This window comes from Homarus americanus, unplaced genomic scaffold (assembly GCF_018991925.1).
Source record: "Homarus americanus isolate GMGI-L3 unplaced genomic scaffold, GMGI_Hamer_2.0 scaffold33468, whole genome shotgun sequence".
NCBI classification, from domain to species: Eukaryota; Metazoa; Arthropoda; class Malacostraca; order Decapoda; family Nephropidae; genus Homarus; species Homarus americanus.
The window spans coordinates 6,357,577-6,376,419 of record NW_024714177.1 but is presented as its reverse complement, the minus strand read 5'-3'; the positions used below and the strand labels follow the sequence as shown (position 1 = coordinate 6,376,419).

General features: G+C 42.4%; 1 protein-coding gene across 5 annotated transcripts in view; it reads left to right on the top strand.

Annotated features, from left to right (window-relative positions):
- Positions 1-18,843, top strand: part of LOC121877503 (fibrillin-3-like) — a 145,339-nt gene that overhangs the window by 35,646 nt on the left and 90,850 nt on the right. For all 5 annotated transcript variants that reach the window (XM_042383283.1, XM_042383293.1, XM_042383286.1 and 2 more), the window contains exons 2-8: positions 7,551-7,650; positions 13,248-13,614; positions 15,638-15,880; positions 16,115-16,313; positions 16,426-17,266; positions 17,501-17,623; positions 17,775-17,923. In XM_042383283.1, coding sequence (XP_042239217.1) covers positions 13,519-13,614; positions 15,638-15,880; positions 16,115-16,313; positions 16,426-17,266; positions 17,501-17,623; positions 17,775-17,923 — 1,651 coding nt within the window. In that variant the 5' untranslated portion in view covers positions 7,551-7,650; positions 13,248-13,518. The remainder of the gene's footprint in view (positions 1-7,550; positions 7,651-13,247; positions 13,615-15,637; positions 15,881-16,114; positions 16,314-16,425; positions 17,267-17,500; positions 17,624-17,774; positions 17,924-18,843) is intronic.

Sequence of the window (18,843 nt, the reverse complement as noted above, 5' to 3'; positions counted from 1 at the left end):
GTTACCAGACGACCTTACAGCTACAGTGTATACTTATTCCTGTGGCTCATGGAAAAGGAGAAGAGATAAAAAGATAATAACAGGAATGCATGGAGAAGATGACTACAATAGACACAGGGTGAATATAAACAGTGAAACAGACAGGAGGTTGACAAAAATAGACAGATTCATACATGCACAAATAGACAATATGGCAACTAACATGACAGACAGACAGACAGCTGACTGACTGGTTCACATTAGACAAACAGGCAGACACACGCCAACAACGGATAAGACAGACAGATTTGACGACACAAAGAGTACAGACGGGTTTACATTCAAACACCACGAAGACGAACAGACAGTTGTGATGGCAATCGACAGGACGGATAGACTTGAGACAGATTAGAAGGCATTTATAAACAAGAATAACACCAAATTGACCATAGCTGCGTCAGTGAGGGTAGGAGGTCTTACATCCACCAGCGTAAATAATAAGACGCATTGAAAACTAACACCCTCGCGTGGAAAGATCATCCATGGTCGGTCAGTCATGTGAGATGGGCCTAAAACTGACTAACGTAGATGATGACTATGATGACTTAACACAGGTGATGACTTAAGCAGATGGTGACTAATCTAACCCGAATCAAGGTCACTTCTCTTCATAATATAATTTATCTCGGAATGATCATCGGTGATTCATAATATATTTTTTTATGATTTTAACCTCTCCTTTTGGCGAATATTTCTTAAACTAATTATTCTAAACTTTATTTTATTCCTTCTTATAGTATATTAGATACTTTAAATATCACGGACACGACCATGATTATAACAACCACGACCATGATTATAACAACCACGACTATGATCATAGCAACCATGATCTTGATTATAACAACCACGACCATGATTATAACAACCACGACCATGATTATAACAACCACGACCATGATTATAACAACCACGACCATGATTATAACAACCACGACTATGATCATAACCACGACCATGATTATAACAACCAAGACCATGATCATAACCATGACCATGATTATAACAACCACAACCATGATTATAACAACCACGGCCATGATTATAACAACCGCGACCATGATTATAACAACCACGACCATGATTATAACAACCACGACCATGATTATAACAACCACGACCATGATTATAACAACCACGACTATGATTATAACAACCACGAACATGATTATAACAACCACGACCATGATTATAACAACCTCGGTAAACTGTACCACCGGACTCGCCACCGGGCACGAAGGGCCCACGATCACTTGTTATTATTTAATTATCATCCAGTAAGTCCACTGCTGGAAAATAGACCTTCTGCATACCCGAACTCTTCCACAAGTTACGTATGTTAGTGAATGATGCTGGAAGAGTGTGACTAAGAGAAAGATGATGTTGAAGTGATGAAAATAGATAAAATGAGTCAAGAAGAAAGAAATATAAGCTTGGATAGAGATAGAGTGGAGGGAGTAGAATATTTCAGAACTCTAGAAGTGAACGTGTCGGCAAACGGACCAATGAGTAACAAACGGGAAAGTATAGTAACAGGGAGAACCGAGACGTGTACAAGGAGAGAGATCTGTATGAAGAGAAGGGAAGCTGGGGACGTACAGGGGAAGTGTTCAGCTGATATGGGTGAGACGGGGACACTGGATGGAAGAGGAAGGAAGGAACGAACATAATGAGAGTGACGTGTTAGAGAACAGTGTGGGGAGTAAATAGGACGCAGTTAATGATAAATGTAGAAATAAAGAGAGGACGCCTGAGTGACAAAATAGAAAGTAGGAAACAGGTGATGGTTCCAAAGCCGGAGAAAATGGTGAGGGAATTGCACCTTCACTACTGTTATGAGATGGTTAAGAATTTACTCCTTGTATTTTATGTGCTGGACTTGCTTTCTGTTAGAAATCGGTAGTTTAAATATCTCAGCAGTAACAATTGGAGTTAGAATTTAACCGGTTATTTTGAAATGTATAAACATGCTTAGGTTGACCAACTTGGTTTAGGACCACAGGTTGGTGTCAAGACACAGGGCCTCCCCGGGTGATCACAGGTGCGTTCTACCTGTGTGAGTGTTATCTCCCAGCATGCTCGCCTCGCAACCGAGCGGACCCGTGATCGATCCCTGGCAGGGTGAAACTATGGGCAAGTTTCTTTACTCCATTTGTCTCTGTCTACCGAGCAATAAGTGGGAACCAGGATGTTAATCGATTTGCAGATCGTATTCCTGGGTAATGGTTAGCCAGTAGGCGAGTTGTTCGAGTTGTTCGGTCTTCTCGGACTATTCCTTGACACTGGGTCACTCAGCTCGTTAACTTAGGGTGTGGTTGTTGTGTTGGCGACAGCTTCTACACCTTAAACAAATTCACGCCTAGGTGGCCCTAAGGACGGCCATCCTCGTTACACGAAGGGCAACTATTATTATTATTTTTATACAAGCTTCGTCATGGTATGGTACGGGGGTGTCCTGACAGGTGCTGATTTCCTCATTCACATTATGCAGCACCAAGTGGTTGTTCCACCCTCAACAAAAACAGTAATTTATCACTGCGTGCAAGATCCTAGTGTATACGACCCAATCCACCATTCACGCCACTTTCCGTACATTTCATTCTAGAACACTGGATGAAATGTTTAGAAAACCCGGGTACGTCCACCCAACACATACCATGAGTGACGGGTATTTGCTCATTCCCAGTTCCAACGGACCCCAGGGGCGCGATGATTTTTTGGTTGACGGTACAAACAGAAACATGTATATAAAGTTAAATATAAACTTCTTCATGCCAGTAACAGAAACCAAGAATATACTATACACAGAAATATATATATATATATATATATATATATATATATATATATATATATATATATATATATATATATATATATATATATATATATATATATATATATAAAATTTACAGAAACGTTCACACAAGTACACACATGCAGTGATAATACATATTTTTTAATATAACATACCTTTACAATGTATACATGATGGCACATACAAACACCCGTCCTTTGTCGGTGGGGAATTATTACATGGTTCTGAGACAGTTATTGCACATACCCACATAGCACCTTATGACCGTCACCGTCTGAGTTTACAGCCTCCACCCCTCACTGAGCGTACTGGGGGTGAGAGCTTAACTCCTCACCCCTACCTGGTCCAAGCGACCGGTGATAGTACTTACTGCACCCCCTCACCCCACTAAGTCACAGCACAAACCCTCACCCCGCCCCCTACCACCTACCCTCACAACATCCCACTTTCTCCAGCGTCATGCCACCCAAACATACCCTATCGCTCTTCACTCCACCCTGACACCGTTTCGTATCCAACCACATCTATGCAACAGGTGTGTGGGTTTGAGCAGGTGTGTGGGCGTGAGTAGGTATTTGATTGAGCATGTGTGTGGGTCTGAGGATATATAGGTGTAAGCAGGTATGTAGGTATGAAGAGGTTTTTTTGTTGTATACAGATGTGTGGATGTGAGCATGTGTGTGAGGATGTGAACATGTGTGTGTGTGTGGATGTGAGTGTGTGGCTGTGAACAAGTGTGTAAGGATGAGCAGGTATAAGCGACTGGTTTAAAGGTCGCTGGATATCGAATCATTTAATTATACCGTGAGAGTGAGTGTGTTGGCAAGTGGCGGGGAACAGTGTACACTATCATTTGTTGTGGCTTCCTCTACTAGACGATATAAAGAACTACAGTGTTAAAGTTACCCATGAAAGTAGTTTAGTGAAATTCGTTTTCTTTCTTTTCCCTATTAAAGTAATAATATCGACCATTTGTAATGCAAAGGGGTTTTATAGTTGAGAGAGAGAGAGAGAAAGAGAGAGAGAGAGAGAGAGAGAGAGAGAGAGAGGGGGGGGGGCAGGTGTACCGTAGGTGTGAGTGACAGGTGGCGGAGTTGTCTTACCAAATCATACGAGACACTTTTTTTTCAGACTTTTGGGAATAATATTTAATACCAAAAACTAGTACCAAGGTCCTAATTGATACCAACTCGAGGGAGGTGTGACATAGTGCTTATTGGAGTCGTATTTGTACAAGAGCTTCAGTAACAAGGTAATGCTTTTTCTTTTTTTTCCTTCTTCACCACTGATCGGCTCGTTTGCCGCTTGGGCGGTCGGTCACGTCTCTGTTACGCACTGTTTGCAACTACTGGGCATGCACTGGCTCCTGAATGCATCTGAACCTACTCAAGTGTTGGTCAAGTCTGGTCTTGAAACAGCTCACACTCGGCGCTGGCTCAACACTCTCTGGCAGGTTTTTCCAAGAGTTCACAACTTTCACTCCGAAAAAGTTTGCCATCACAATTTTCTGGACTTGTCGCTTCTTCAACCTTGAGCTGTGACCCCTTGTGGGGCGGGTGTCCGCCAGCTCCAGGTATGGACACTTGACTGAGTAGTGCCCTTTGAGATGTTTATACACCTCAATTAGATCGCCCCTTGCCCGTCTGTAGTATAAGCTAGGCAGTTGCAAGCGCTCTAACCTCTGGTTAACTGAGGTGCCAAAGTGCAGGCACCGGTCTGGTGGCCCTCCTTTGGACATTTTCAATCAACTGACAGTCCCTAGCATATCTCGGGGACCAGCGGGGTGACAGTATTCCAAATGAGGAAGCACTTCACTCTTGAAGATCGTTACGAGGGACGGACCGTCTAGGCGTCTGAACAACCTTCTTATTTGACCTACTAGTTACTTTATTCACCTTTTTTCTCACAATGGTCCGAGAACTTCAGTTCATTGTCAACCTACACACCCAGATCCTTTTCGCTTTCGGTCTCTATTAATGCAGTTTCTTCATCCCGTTGGGACATAATATTATGATACGCCTCCTTACCGTTGGTGCGACCCAGGTGCATCCTCTTCCACTTCGTGACATCAAATATTAGCAGCCATTTCTTCGACCATTCTTGAAGCTCGCAGAGATCTTTCTGCAGCTCTCTGCAGTCTGTTTGGTTCTTAATTTCCCTAGATAAATTGGTATCGTTCGCAAACATTTGTATGAATCAGTTATATGTATTCTTGTATTTCCCTTTAGAAGGAAAATTGACGTAAGATTTTGAGACTCCTGACCCGTGTGTGTGTGTACACTGACAGACGACCGAGGGTTGAGTGGCACAAACACACACACACACACACACACACACACACACACACACACACACACACACACACACACATCATCCCTGACAGGTTCGTATCACCTAATGTGTTGACAGTCGCCGTTACGGAAGATAAATCAAGCATTATGTGTCGGCTGTGACGGTGAGGAGTGAGTGTTGGCTGGCAGGTGATAAGGTCCTATGAGGCCAGGTGCCCCCCGCCACCACCCATGGGCCAGGTTCTCAGTGATACTTAGGTCGATTTTTTCCCTCTTGGCAATCGAAAAACGCATCGAGTTGCGGTAGAAAGGGTGTTAATTATTTGTTTGTTTTATTTAGTTGCTGGTTTAATGTTATAAATTAAGTTGGCAAGTTGCGTGCGTTTTTCTATCTTTCCAGGGTAAAATTCACAAACGTGTACGCGTGTTTGAGAATCCAAGGTTAGACGTCTAAGCAATGGCCACTATCGCGCCCAACACGTCCAGCTGCCCTCATTATGATGTGGTGGTCGTGTGGGCCAAGATTTAACGCGTCGTTCTCTTGAGAACTTGACGCTGACTGATCCCAGCGACCACGACCACAGCTACTAGCACCTTATACATCTCGTGCCAGGTAGATGGCGGGTTGAAGCTCTTGTCTGGTCGACGATGCCTGGTTAGAGCTCGGCAAGACTGTCCCTGTACTAGATATATAGATAGACTGTTACCTACATACACTCCACCTACAGATTATATTAAATACAGCTTTGGGCTTGTAGGCTCTTAGTTATGGAATTCACTTTCTGGATGTTGTGTTGTAGTACTCACACACACACACACACATAAGAATTGTGTCGATAGCTTAAGAACTCTGCTTATTCCTTTCATCAGTTCTATGTGTCCATGTCCACTTCTTTGCTTATAATTTATTTTCTTGTTTCGTTCATTCAATGCACAACCGAGATGATGGTGCATATTAATTTACCGCTTACTCTATGACGTAAAGTTGAATTTCATCGAATTAAATTCCGCTTCATGATGTGAGGAGCAACAGAGCAAAAGAACACGCGAGATAGAGAGAGAGAGAGAGAGAGAGTTCGTGGCGTTGTCTGTGCCGACGGGGTACTGACTGATAGGCAAGATCAAATTTTGTAAGATCTATACATAATAATTCCTCCGTTACTGGTCTAGTGAGAACACATCTACCTTTTTAACTTAAAGGACACCTCCTCGGGAAAGTGACTATTCTAAATAACTCCTAAAATTTCAAGTTTTATATTAATGACAAGTTATCCGACTCCCAAATCAGGGAAAACGTACAGTAGATCAATGTTTCAAAATTAAATTGTAAACTTCAAAAAATCTGGCAACACACTTCACAACAGAAGATTGGAGTGACGTCAGCATAGGCATGATCAGTATTGATAATCATTGCCGAAATCATGGACAATCATCTCAGTATCACTTTTTAGGCGAGGTAGCAAAAAAATTTTGACACAATAGTGACCAAATACTTTGATAAGATAATTTTATACTTATGTTCCGTTTATGGCGAGGGGGGGGGGGTACATTGAAGGTACCACAACTTGTGTAGTGTTGATGCGAAAACACCTGATTGAAAAACAGAAAAGAATGAATAAATCAGTATTTTTTTTATATTACTTTCAGATGATAATGGAGGAAATGCTTATAACATCTGGTACAACATATGTAAAAAAAATGGCTTCAATATTATCTTATATCAAATAATTTTCAAGACAATGACAAAAGATATGTCGAAAACGCCCAAGAAATTTAGATAGTAGTATTCAGCAAGAACAAGATTGATTAATAATTATTAATCAATCTTGTTCTTGCTGAATGATAAATTATAATTTATCATAAACTACCTCATTGGGGCTGATCATAACGGTTTGTTAATAAATAAGTCACTCGGTCAGTCATCCAGTCAACCAGTATTGATATTCACAGTTAACTGACGCCACTAAAAATAGTCTGACTGGTAGGTGTTGTGACGCCCGACAGTGTAGACGACGCACTACAAAAACAATACTACCAAGTTTTTCTAAAATTCATGGGCCGCGATTCTCAGAGGTTCGTGTGTTAATGTTTCCTTTAAACTAGTGCAGTGAAAACCTGTCTAATACGACCACTTGAGCTACGACACAAATATGACGCACAAAATGATATAGTAATTTCACTGAGACTCAGCCATTAGAAGATACTGACCCTCAACACCAGTTAGTGAGCAATCCGGTTCGTGGACAGCATTAACCCCCGCGACAGACAAACACACCTGACAGATTAATGATACTCTGATGTGATGTAGCAACGATAAGATGCATTGAGATGTGATATGTGGATGTTGTATGAAGATGTGACAATTATGATGATTTGACCAGAGTTTATTCTTTTGCCAACAGAGACAGCGGAGCCGACCAGACCGCCCAGACGACAGCGAGGACGTGGCCGACCCCGTCCCGCCCACAAGCGTGGTCGATCCCGTGGGCGGCGACCTGACAGGTGAGGCAGTGTTTGGTCCCACTGAAGATAACGTTGTTTACTCTCAGTTGTGTCTGGTCCCTGTGAATATGGTGCTGTTTGCTCTCAGTTGTGTCTGGTCCCTGTGAAGATGGTGCTGTTTGCTCTCAGTTGTGTCTGGTCCCTGTGAAGATGGTGCTGTTTGCTCTCAGTTGTGTCTGGTCCCTGTGAAGATGGTGCTGTTTGCTCTCAGTTGTGTCTGGTCCCTGTGAAGATGGTGCTGTTTGCTCTCAGTTGTGTCTGGTCCCTGTGAAGATGGTGCTGTTTGCTCTCAGTTGTGTCTGGTCCCTGTGAAGATGGTGCTGTTTGCTCTCAGTTGTGTCTGGTCCCTGTGAAGATGGTGCTGTTTGCTCTCAGTTGTGTCTGGTCCTGTGAAGATAGTGTTGTTTGCTCTCAGTTGTGTCTGGTCCTGTGAAGATGGTGCTGATTGCTCTCAGTTGTGTCTGGTCCCTGTGAAGATGGTGCTGTTTGCTCTCAGTTGTGTCTGGTCCTGCTCAGTTGTGTCTGGTCCTGTATGTGCTGTTGCTCTCAGTTGTGTCTGGTGAAGATAGTGCTGTTTGCTCTCAGTTGTGTCTGGTCCTGTGAAGATAGTGCTGTTTGCTCTCAGTTGTGTCTGGTCCCTGTGAAGATGGTGCTGTTTGCTCTCAGTTGTGTCTGGTCCCTGTGAAGATGGTGCTGTTTGCTCTCAGTTGTGTCTGGTCCCTGTGAAGATAGTGCTGTTTGCTCTCAGTTGTGTCTGGTCCCTGTGAAGATAGTGCTGTTTGCTCTCAGTTGTGTCTGGTCCCTGTGAAGATAGTGCTGTTTGCTCTCAGTTGTGTCTGGTCCCTGTGAAGATGGTGCTGTTTGCTCTCAGTTGTGTCTGGTCCTGTGAAGATAGTGCTGTTTGCTCTCAGTTGTGTCTGGTCCCTGTGAAGATAGTGCTGTTTGCTCTCAGTTGTGTCTGGTCCCTGTGAAGATAGTGCTGTTTGCTCTCAGTTGTGTCTGGTCCTGTAGATGGTGCTGTTTGCTCTCAGTTGTGTCTGGTCCCTGTGAAGATAGTGCTGTTTGCTCTCAGTTGTGTCTGGTCCCTGTGAAGATAGTGCTGTTTGCTCTCAGTTGTGTCTGGTCCCTGTGAAGATGGTGCTGTTTGCTCTCAGTTGTGTCTGGTCCCTGTAAAGATAGTGCTGTTTGCTCTCAGTTGTGTCTGGTCCCTGTGAAGATAGTGCTGTTTGCTCTCAGTTGTGTCTGGTCCCTGTGAAGATGGTGCTGTTTGCTCTCAGTTGTGTCTGATCCCTGTGAAAATGGTGCTGTTTACTCTTAGATGTGTCTGGTCCCTGTGACGTAACTATTTTTTTTACTATAAACTTTGTCATATCCCTGTGAAGATAACATTCTATTCTCAGTTGTGTCTCGTCCCTTCAACTTAAGGCAGCGGTTTTCAGTGCCTGTAGTTTTCATCTCTCTCCATCTCATACACAATAGAGCCATTCCCTCTCCTCTCCCTCACGGCGCTCACGATACATTTACATGTTGATGGCTCTTACACCCACGACTGTAGCTACCTGCGATAAGCGGGTATTGTCCTGCCTCGACACTCTCATATCCCTGGTGTCTCCGGGATGCCCTTCACACACACAATATATGACGGACTAGAGGTTAAACATCTTCTAAGTTTTAGAAAGTTTATTACCTATCAGGAAGAGCTGGAACTATATTTACAGTGGGTGCGTATTGAAGGTGAAGCTGGATGGGTCGAGGCCACGACATCGCTGAGAGGTAATTTTACAAGTCAAATCTACATGAAATTTGAAAGTTAAGTGGCGTTTAGCGTCGCGGATCTGATGTTAAGAGAAGTTTGTGGAAGACTTCAAACTGGAAGTTGTGAAAGGCAATTCAAGGAATGTTATATTTTACATAATTTCTGATCCGTTATAACCAGTTTGAGGCTTTAACGTGAAAATATAACGTTGGTAATCTGTGGATATTAGGAATTTGATCTTAACTCACATAATCGAATTATTAAGGTGACTTAAAGGAAATACAGTACCCAGTGAAGATTTTGATGAGAATTCTCTTAAAGTAGTAATCCTGCTGTGATTTATTACCAGGTGAAGGTTATTGACTGGCTGGATATTACTATAAACGCCACCACCGGTAACATACGGCCGTTTCCACTTACATGTGTTCCTTGTTGGGGGTGTTGGCCGCCTGCCGCTGCTCTCCTGCCTCTTATATCGACGGCCAGTATGTGTTGTGATCACTGGCGGGGCCGAGCGTGTTTATAGCTTTTATTTTTATAATCTTTTTATGGGTCATTATCTTCTGGTTTCATTTTAACTGCTGCCCCGTGATTCTTAATATCTTGCAATGGTCAACAGTGAATCTTGTACACGTGTGTATGTGTGTGTGTGTGTGTGAGCGCTCTGTGTATGTGTGTGCGTGCATGTGTACGTGCTTGCTTGTGTGTGTACGTGTGTACGTGTGTGTGTGTACGTGTGTGTGTGTGTGTGTGTGTGTGCTACAAATGATATTCCTAATTATAAATACACAAAAGTCACAACTCCATCATATACAGTACATTCAGATTACCACCATATGTAAATGATCTTATTCCAATGAATATAGATGTGGGAGACTCTCAGTCCTGCCAGGCGTAGGGCGGAGGGCACTTGTTCAACCCTCGCCCTCAGGAGGTCTTCTGAGGGCTGTGGCGGCTCCTGGAAGATATCAAAAGGAGGCATAAAAAACTGGGAGGGGATGGGGGTGGCATATGGTAACTAGGAGGAAGAGAGGTGGTGGAGAGGCAGTGAGGGAGAGAGGTGGTAGAAAGGCAGTGAAGGAGAGAGGTGGTGGAGAGGTAATGAGGGAGAGAAGTGGTGGTGTGAGGGAAAAGTGGGGGAGCCGGTATTGTAGTTACGGCCTGAAACGCCCTTTGGTCAACATATGACTTTTATTAAAGATACTACAGTGCTTACGAGTTCTCACATCTGACCAAATACCTCCAGGGGCCGCACGTGACTCGGGAATCTGGGGCCAGAAATATTTTGTTACATTTGTAGTTTAGTGAATGAATTAGTCAGATTAGAATTTTTCCCAGAGAGAGGCCCAGGGCGAGTTGACTAAAGTGCCTCATCCCGGTCTTACAACACAAGAAGCTCCGGAAGACAGATCGTTACCACATGATATATAATTTATAAGAAAAGTCTGGCCACATGAACTATTGATATTAATGTAGTATATTTTTTAGTGTACGCTGAGGTAAGAAATATTAAGCTTCGGCTATTTAATACAGTGAGTGATAGGAGAATGATTCTTTTGAGTGGCTTCTAATATCTGCCTCTCACTCCTTCCCGAGGTCTCTTGGTGGCTCCTAACTGTCGTAGTCCCGGGTTTTAATTGATCCTTAACGTGAAAATCTAATTGGTAATGAGATGACGTCGAGAAAACTGCTTAGATTGTCTTGAAATCGCATTGAGTTCCTGTTGTAACTAAATGAAGTGTCTCATATCAGTTTACAGAGGAAAATTAATTTATATACCTTGAGACTCCGGGCTAGTGTACATAGGAGGAAGACTAGAGAGAGTAGGTGGTGGCGGCGGCACACGTCACCCTGTAATTTTGGCGGGGCCCACACCGCCCACCCCCACGCGCTAGACGCACTCATGGTCCTCACTCCCAAGGTTCATAAAATAATTTTTCCAAACAACACACGAGCTGTAGAACACATTGAACTGGGTCCCAAAAATGTCAACTCAAAGGTGGCGACCAAATTAACTGCGAATTTGCACCGAGACAGTACCGCACCTTAATGCTTTTATCTTTAGCGAAGGAAAAAAAATTAAATATTTATAAGTCTTGTGTAATTCACATCCCTAAATATTGTCTACCTCTTAAATATCGTTTACGGATCTTGACAAACAGATTCATAATCACTATTTATCCATCTACTTACGTAACCCTTTTCCTGCCTTACTTAATATTGAGGAGTATATCTGCCGTGTAATAGTGAAATGAACTGGGCCACTCAGTGCAGGTTGAGCGCCTCACTACCTCCAGCCTCCGTGTCCCCTTTACGTCAACTGTGTCGACCTTACAATATTATTCCTAGCTGATTAAGTGTTACTTTATTATGTTTAAAAATGTGTTCCACCTAAATTACTTTGTGTTTAAGAGGAATTAATTATATCATTATTTGATTACGAACTAAAACGAAGTGACACACTATATATATATATATATATATATATATATATATATATATATATATATATATATATATATATATATATATATATATATATATATATATATATATATATATATATATGTGTGTGTGTGTGTGTGTGTATGTGTGTGTGTCCCCATAAACCAATCATAACCTCTCTTTCTCGTCAGGCACACACGCTGCTTCCTCACTGCCCCGTCTCCTCTTATCGGCCTATCCAGTACTTCCTCTCATCCTTCATTCGACACACACTCTCTCTCTCTCTCTCTCTCTCTCTCTCTCTCTCTCTCTCTCTCTCTCTAAAGCTTGTTTACTTCCACATCATATTATTTCTATGTTCAGTATTCATTTATTTACAGCCTATTCATCCTTATTCACTTTACATGTCAATTTCAAGCACTCCTTCCTCAAGTCTGACAACCGCATAGTAATGTTACCACAATTGTTACCTTATACATCCTTGTCCTGGAGTCTTTCAACATAGTTCTCTCTCGTCATACAGTACAGTGTTTACATGCTGTTACTTTCTATCAGTAACTATATGTGTTTGTGTATCAGTGGCGACTTGAAGACACAATAGGCAAGTTCTTTACGTCATTTGTCTCTTTACCCATTGCTAATTAGGAACGTGGATGTTAATCGATAGTGGATCATATTCCAGAGTAATAGTTAAGCAGTGCAGTTGGTATTCCGGGGTTATGCCTTGACATTGGGTCATACAACTTTTAAGAAATTTACGCCTAGGTGGCCTTAGGCCACGTTTTCTTGCTACAACATAACTGTACATGGAAAGTGAGGAACATATTTTATTTATTTATTTATTTATTTTATTTATTTATGTATTTATTTATTTATTATTTTTGGCCAAAACCTAAAGCAATGTAGCATAACCAAAATTAAGAGGCTAACGCGGGTGTTTGGTTAAACTTTTGGTAGCTCCGGGTCGAGCAACGACACTCGTTTCATTTTACAGGCTTTTGTTTACACCAGTTTCTCGCATATACTTAGTTTGTGGTGTTTTGCCGTTTCATTACTGACCATTATTTCTTCCTTGACATTATTATAACATCTACAACATTGGTGTTTTTTTGCCAAAAAAAAAAATTTGATACGACTAAACTATCATCAATAACACAATATATATATATATATATATATATATATATATATATATATATATATATATATATATATATATATATATATATATATATATATATATATATATATATATATATATATATATATATATGGATCTAGAGTTGTTCTTCAGAAGTCTTTATTTTCTCTTTACCAATAATTACGTCCTCGGGGTCTCCACTTTCTGGGGGGTTTTTTCTCAAATTTTAGTAATTATTGGTTTATTTTTTTGCAGGGAGGAGAAGGCGCAGGAGAAGGAAGAGGTGCCAGTGGAGGAGGAAGAGGTGCCAGCGGAGGAGCAGGAGCAGCACGACCAACAGATCGTCACTGCCTACAACATTGTCGAGTCCTCCTCCACCATCATTGACAACCTCAAGGAAGCGAGGGTGAAGGGTGAGACTAAGAATCCCCAAAGAGAAGAAACTAAGGTTGAGGAAGAGACCAACAACACCCTGGAAGAGAACACCGAGGATGAGAGAGAAGAGGAAAGATTGAGGAGACTACAGATGATAAGAGAGAGAAAGAGAAGAAGACAGGCGAGGAAACAAAAGAAGAAGGATAAAAAGGGACGCAAAGGAAGAGGAAGAAAGTCGAAAAATCAGGTTAGTGTTTAAAAAAAATAGTTAAAAAAAATCATGACGACGATACTTATTACGGAACACTTACTGCCTATAACCCCTATTACCTACACATCCCTATTCTTAACTATAGGGGGTACTACAGTTGAGACTCTTAAGTTTCATTATCAATAGTGTAGTTGAATAATGTGTGGAAAGCTGTGCAGTTAATCATCTTCAGATATAAACACACACACATATCTCTCATAATATTCTCCAAGTTACTTAAGAAACCGATGTACTAGACCATTTATCCAGCAAGCTTGGGACCGGAGATGAGCCGGATTTCTGGTTTAGCAGATTTTTAGTTTGGGCAGATTTCTGGTGTTAGGTCTAGTATGTACCTAAGATATAAAGTAAACTATGAAAATTAAAGAATGAAAAGATGTTTAGTACTTACCTAATCATCGTTCATTAATTCACTCCCAAAGCAGATCTTGTTTGGTAATTATCCATCTACGAAATCTCATCTGAAGACGATACAGCATCTGAGGTGACAGGCACAGGCTGTGGAGGTCGAAGGTTGACTCTGGATGATGTTCACTGAAAATTTTCTTGTTGATCTTTTTAAACATGTCCTACAGATTCAGTTGTTTCATGTACTTGGCCTTTTTTTAATGAAAACCTTTTGTATTTTGTTCATTCACATAATTTGTTGCTCATTAATGAAGCTCTTTTGTTCCATCCTCCGAATTAGTTCCTCTTTCTCTGTTCTTTCAATATACAGACATCACCATTGTTATCATCATTCTCATTTGATCTGTTCTTTCCATCATTCATTACCATATCCACAAGTTCACTATCATTAGGTTGGAGCACAACTGTACAGCCTTTCCATCCAAAGACTGGGGCTACTACTTCACATGACATACTTTATGCATATTCCAATAAATTCTTCACTATTTCTCTATCTCCATTAGCAAGTGGACATCCTGCTAGTCTTTTGAACACGTTAATAATTTATACTGATAATAAATTGGGGTAAATAACCACAAACAGTAGAGAGAGACAAGTATACACAGATGCCATTTTGTTAAAACTGAGGCACAAGCCACGTGGCGCCACCACAAGTAAAACAAAGTGGCCAGCCAGCAAACTACAGAACCTGCTATTTGAAAAAATCTCCGGTTTTCTAGTAATTCTGGTTTCTGGAAGCCGGATAAATGATCTGGCACACGTATTTTCTTTCTCCTGTGTTACTCTAAATGCAGTCCTCACACCTGTATCGTGACATCCTTCCTTACCTCACACCTGTATCGTGACATCCTTCCTTCACCTCACACCTGTATCGTGACATCCTTCCTTACCTTACACCTGTATCGTGACATCCGTCCTTCACCTCACACCTGTATCGTGACATCCTTCCTTCACCACCAAATTATTCTCGCTTCATCACCACCACTACCACCACCACCTTATTTTCACATCACCAACAACACTACATCTTCGCTACCACCACACTTTGCTACCACCAAAATCACCACACTTTACCACCAAAATCACCATACCTCACCACCACCACACCTCACCACCACCACCACACCTCACCACCACCACACCCCACCACCACCACCACACCTCACCACCACCACCACACCTCACCACCACCACCACCACCTCACCACCACCACACCTCACCACCACACCTCACCATCACCCACCACACCCTCACCACCACACCTCCCACCACCACACCACCACACCTCACCACACCACCACCACACCTCACCACCACACCACCACCACACCACCACCACACCACACCCCACCACCACCACCACACCCCACCACCACCACCACCACACCCACCACCACCACCACACCACCTCACCACCACCACCACACCTCACCACCACCACCACACCTCACCACCACCACCACACCTCACCACCACCACCACCACACCTCACCACCACCACCACACCTCACCACCACCACCACCCACCACCACCACCACACCTCACCACCACCACCACACCTCACCACCACCCCTGCCCTCTACCTACAGCAAGAGTCACCAGGTTCAAGAGACGAGGACGGGGCTGACAACTCCACGTCCTCGACCACCCGGGAAGACGTGGACGGTGCCCCAGGCGAGACAGTCACTGTGACCACCAACGAGGATGACGATTCGGAGAGATTAGACAGAATCCAAAGAAGGAGAGAGAGGAAGAGGAGGAGGAAGGAGAGAAGACAAAGGAAAAAGGATCGGAATGGACATAGAGGAAGAAGAAGGAAGACAGAAGAAGAGGTATTGTGATTTGTGCCTTGACATTACTGATGGTTTTATTACAATTTTTTTCTAATTCTTTTCCAACTGTTTTTTTTTTTAGATGTACATTTTATTCTGCAGTCATCCAGTATCCATCTTAAAACTCGATCCTCCTATTAATGGCTTTTTTTATCTTATATTTTCTTCGTGCATTGGAAAAATAAATAAGTAGATATTACTCATTAATATTACCTGAGGCACTTTTCACTTCAGCAAGAGTCCACAAGTGTTGACAACTTGGACCGTTCAGTCAATGAGGTGAACCAGGGTGATGGTGCCACGGACATCGCTGTCACGGTGGAGGAGCGACGGGTAGAGTTGGCCAGGATCCTACAAGAGAGGAGGAAGAAGAGGAGAAGGAAGGATCGAGGAAACAGGGATCGTAAACAAGGAAGGAAAGGCGATCGACAAGGTTTATATAGAAGCTCTTTTTCGTAATCTAAATAAGCACAGTGTTTCTTGTTCACTTTACACTATTTTATCCTAATATTTTTTTGAGAAACTTTCATATTTTATCACCACAGGGAAAAAGAGAAGAAAGGGCAGAAAAGACAAGAAAAAGAATAACAGAAGTGAAGAAAACAGTCGCTTAGACAACGACCTGGATATATGGAGCAATAACACCGACAGGCCTGCCACTGTTGCCGATCAAGAAGACGATGATAATGAGATCGCCAACGAGGTCCTTCCAAACCTGCACGAGGGACAAAAGAAAAAGAGAAAAAGAAAAGGAGGAAGAAAGCGTAGGCCAACTAGCAGTTCTGGCGAGAATGAATTTGGGTCATCGGATAACAACGATGATGAAACAATTTCAGAGACCTCTTCTACATCACCACCTACAACCACCACCACCACCACCACCACCACCACCACCACCACCACTACGACAGACACACCTCAGGTATCTACCGGCTATCCCAAAGACTCGTCCTACAGCGCCGTCGAGTCTCGGTATACCATATATGGACGTGAAGCGGAAGACACAATTGTAAACTTCGTCCCTGAGTCACCGACTTCTGTTTACAGAGGAGGCGACCTCTTAAGCACTGCAGAAGAAGATTTCCTCACAGATTTCGAGAGGAGTGTAGAAGCCATGTCGAGCGAACGAAAGAAGAAAAAGAAAAGTAAGAAGAAAGATAAAGTTGTTAAAAATACTGTGGAGCGCAGGGAAGACGCGGCTACAGAATATCCTACCTCGGACGACGACTATACCTACCTGGACGAAGACACCTACATTGAGAACCCCGAAAGTTACTCGAACGAGATAAAAGACAAGAACGAGAAGGGTGAACTTCCCGAGGGCCTCCCTGAAGGTTATCCAACAGACAGGTTCTTGGGCGATGGAAAAATATCTCCGAATACCAGGTGAGACGCCAGTTTCCTTATGCCATTTCTCTTATCTTAAACCTTGCATGTTCTGTGCACCATTCCAAAGAATAAGGCCCACACATCTCGCTGTTAACTATCCTTATGTAGTCCAACACATTTCTCTGTCTCTTTCAGTATATCAAAACACTGCTTTTATAACCTTAAAACTCTCGACTGTTAAGATAGTATGTTGTCGTTGACCAGGTGAGCAATTCATATTCCACCCGCCAGGTTTATTGAGACGGAGGACATCAACTTCAACGAGCTGGACCAGTCCTGCGTTATCTCTGAGACTGATGCCCTCTATCTCCAGCCTCCTAGGGTCAAGAACGCCCGCGTCACGGCTTTCCACGCGTAAGTTCTTTGTCACGCCTGCATGTTATCCCGGACTTGACATTATCCAAATTAATAATAAACCCTTTCTCCATTTATCTATAATCGTTTATTATCTAATATCATCATCGCCAACATTTTCCTGAATTGTCTATTACGGGTTTCTCCACAGTGTTACCAACCCAGCGCCTCCAAACAACAAATATGTGGAGGCGGTGTATGAATGCGAGTTCGGCTACAGACTGGGCGAGGATTTCAGCAACAGAGTCTTCTGTAAGAGGGATAAATGGCTGGGAGTTCTCCCTACCTGTGTCGCTTACGGTAAGTCCTTGTCCCTCACACTTTCCACAGCCTTGTGTTTATTTCCTAGGACGAGTTCCAAAGTGTCCTCCTATATTATTTTGATGTAAATTTATTCTCATAAAAACGTACTTCAGAAGTATAGTTCCAAAATTCATACATTAAAAATATAATATCCTTTTCCCTGCTGTACAGTATAATTCATGGAAATAGCTATACAACAAATATTTTGTATATTATCCTAAAGAAAAGCATTATTATGTACTGTACATGGTCAAGCTAGGCTCTCCCACTAGCAATGACCCGTAAATGATTTGTTAACGTAAATTGATTCCTTCACTAATCAGCTCTTTTGCCGTATAAAAGTACCCCCAAGCCTCGCCCTAACCCAAGCTTATCATTTAGATACCTTCTTTAGTATATAAACATATAATTTAAACTGCAGGAGACTGGTTATTAAATTATCCTGACTGACAAGCGTCTAATCAGCCGTCAACTTGTAGCTCCAGACCTGCTCATATTTTAAGTAAATTTCGTGGAGGATGCCTATTAAATCTTTATGAATATTATTAACCCTTGAATTATCGTATTAACTCATTATCGACCTTATCTGATGGACGAAAAATTAAGGGATCCTGAAGGTGACCAGTTGGCAGCCTCGCACTCACGCCTCTGGGATATTTCACATATTTCATCAGAGACCCGCGGGATATTTCGATCTGTAATTATGGATAATAATGGCTCGTCATCTACATCAAATATGCTTTTATGCAGAATTCACCATAGAGGTTACATAGAGAATGTTTGGTTACCGACCAAATGCACAACAACTTTGGGAACATTTGCTGAAGACTTGTTTCTCCTCCCACGTGTGAGGAGTGGACCACTTACTGCCACTAAGAGATAAGATGGTGTAAATAAAACGCCTGTTGACTTGCCAA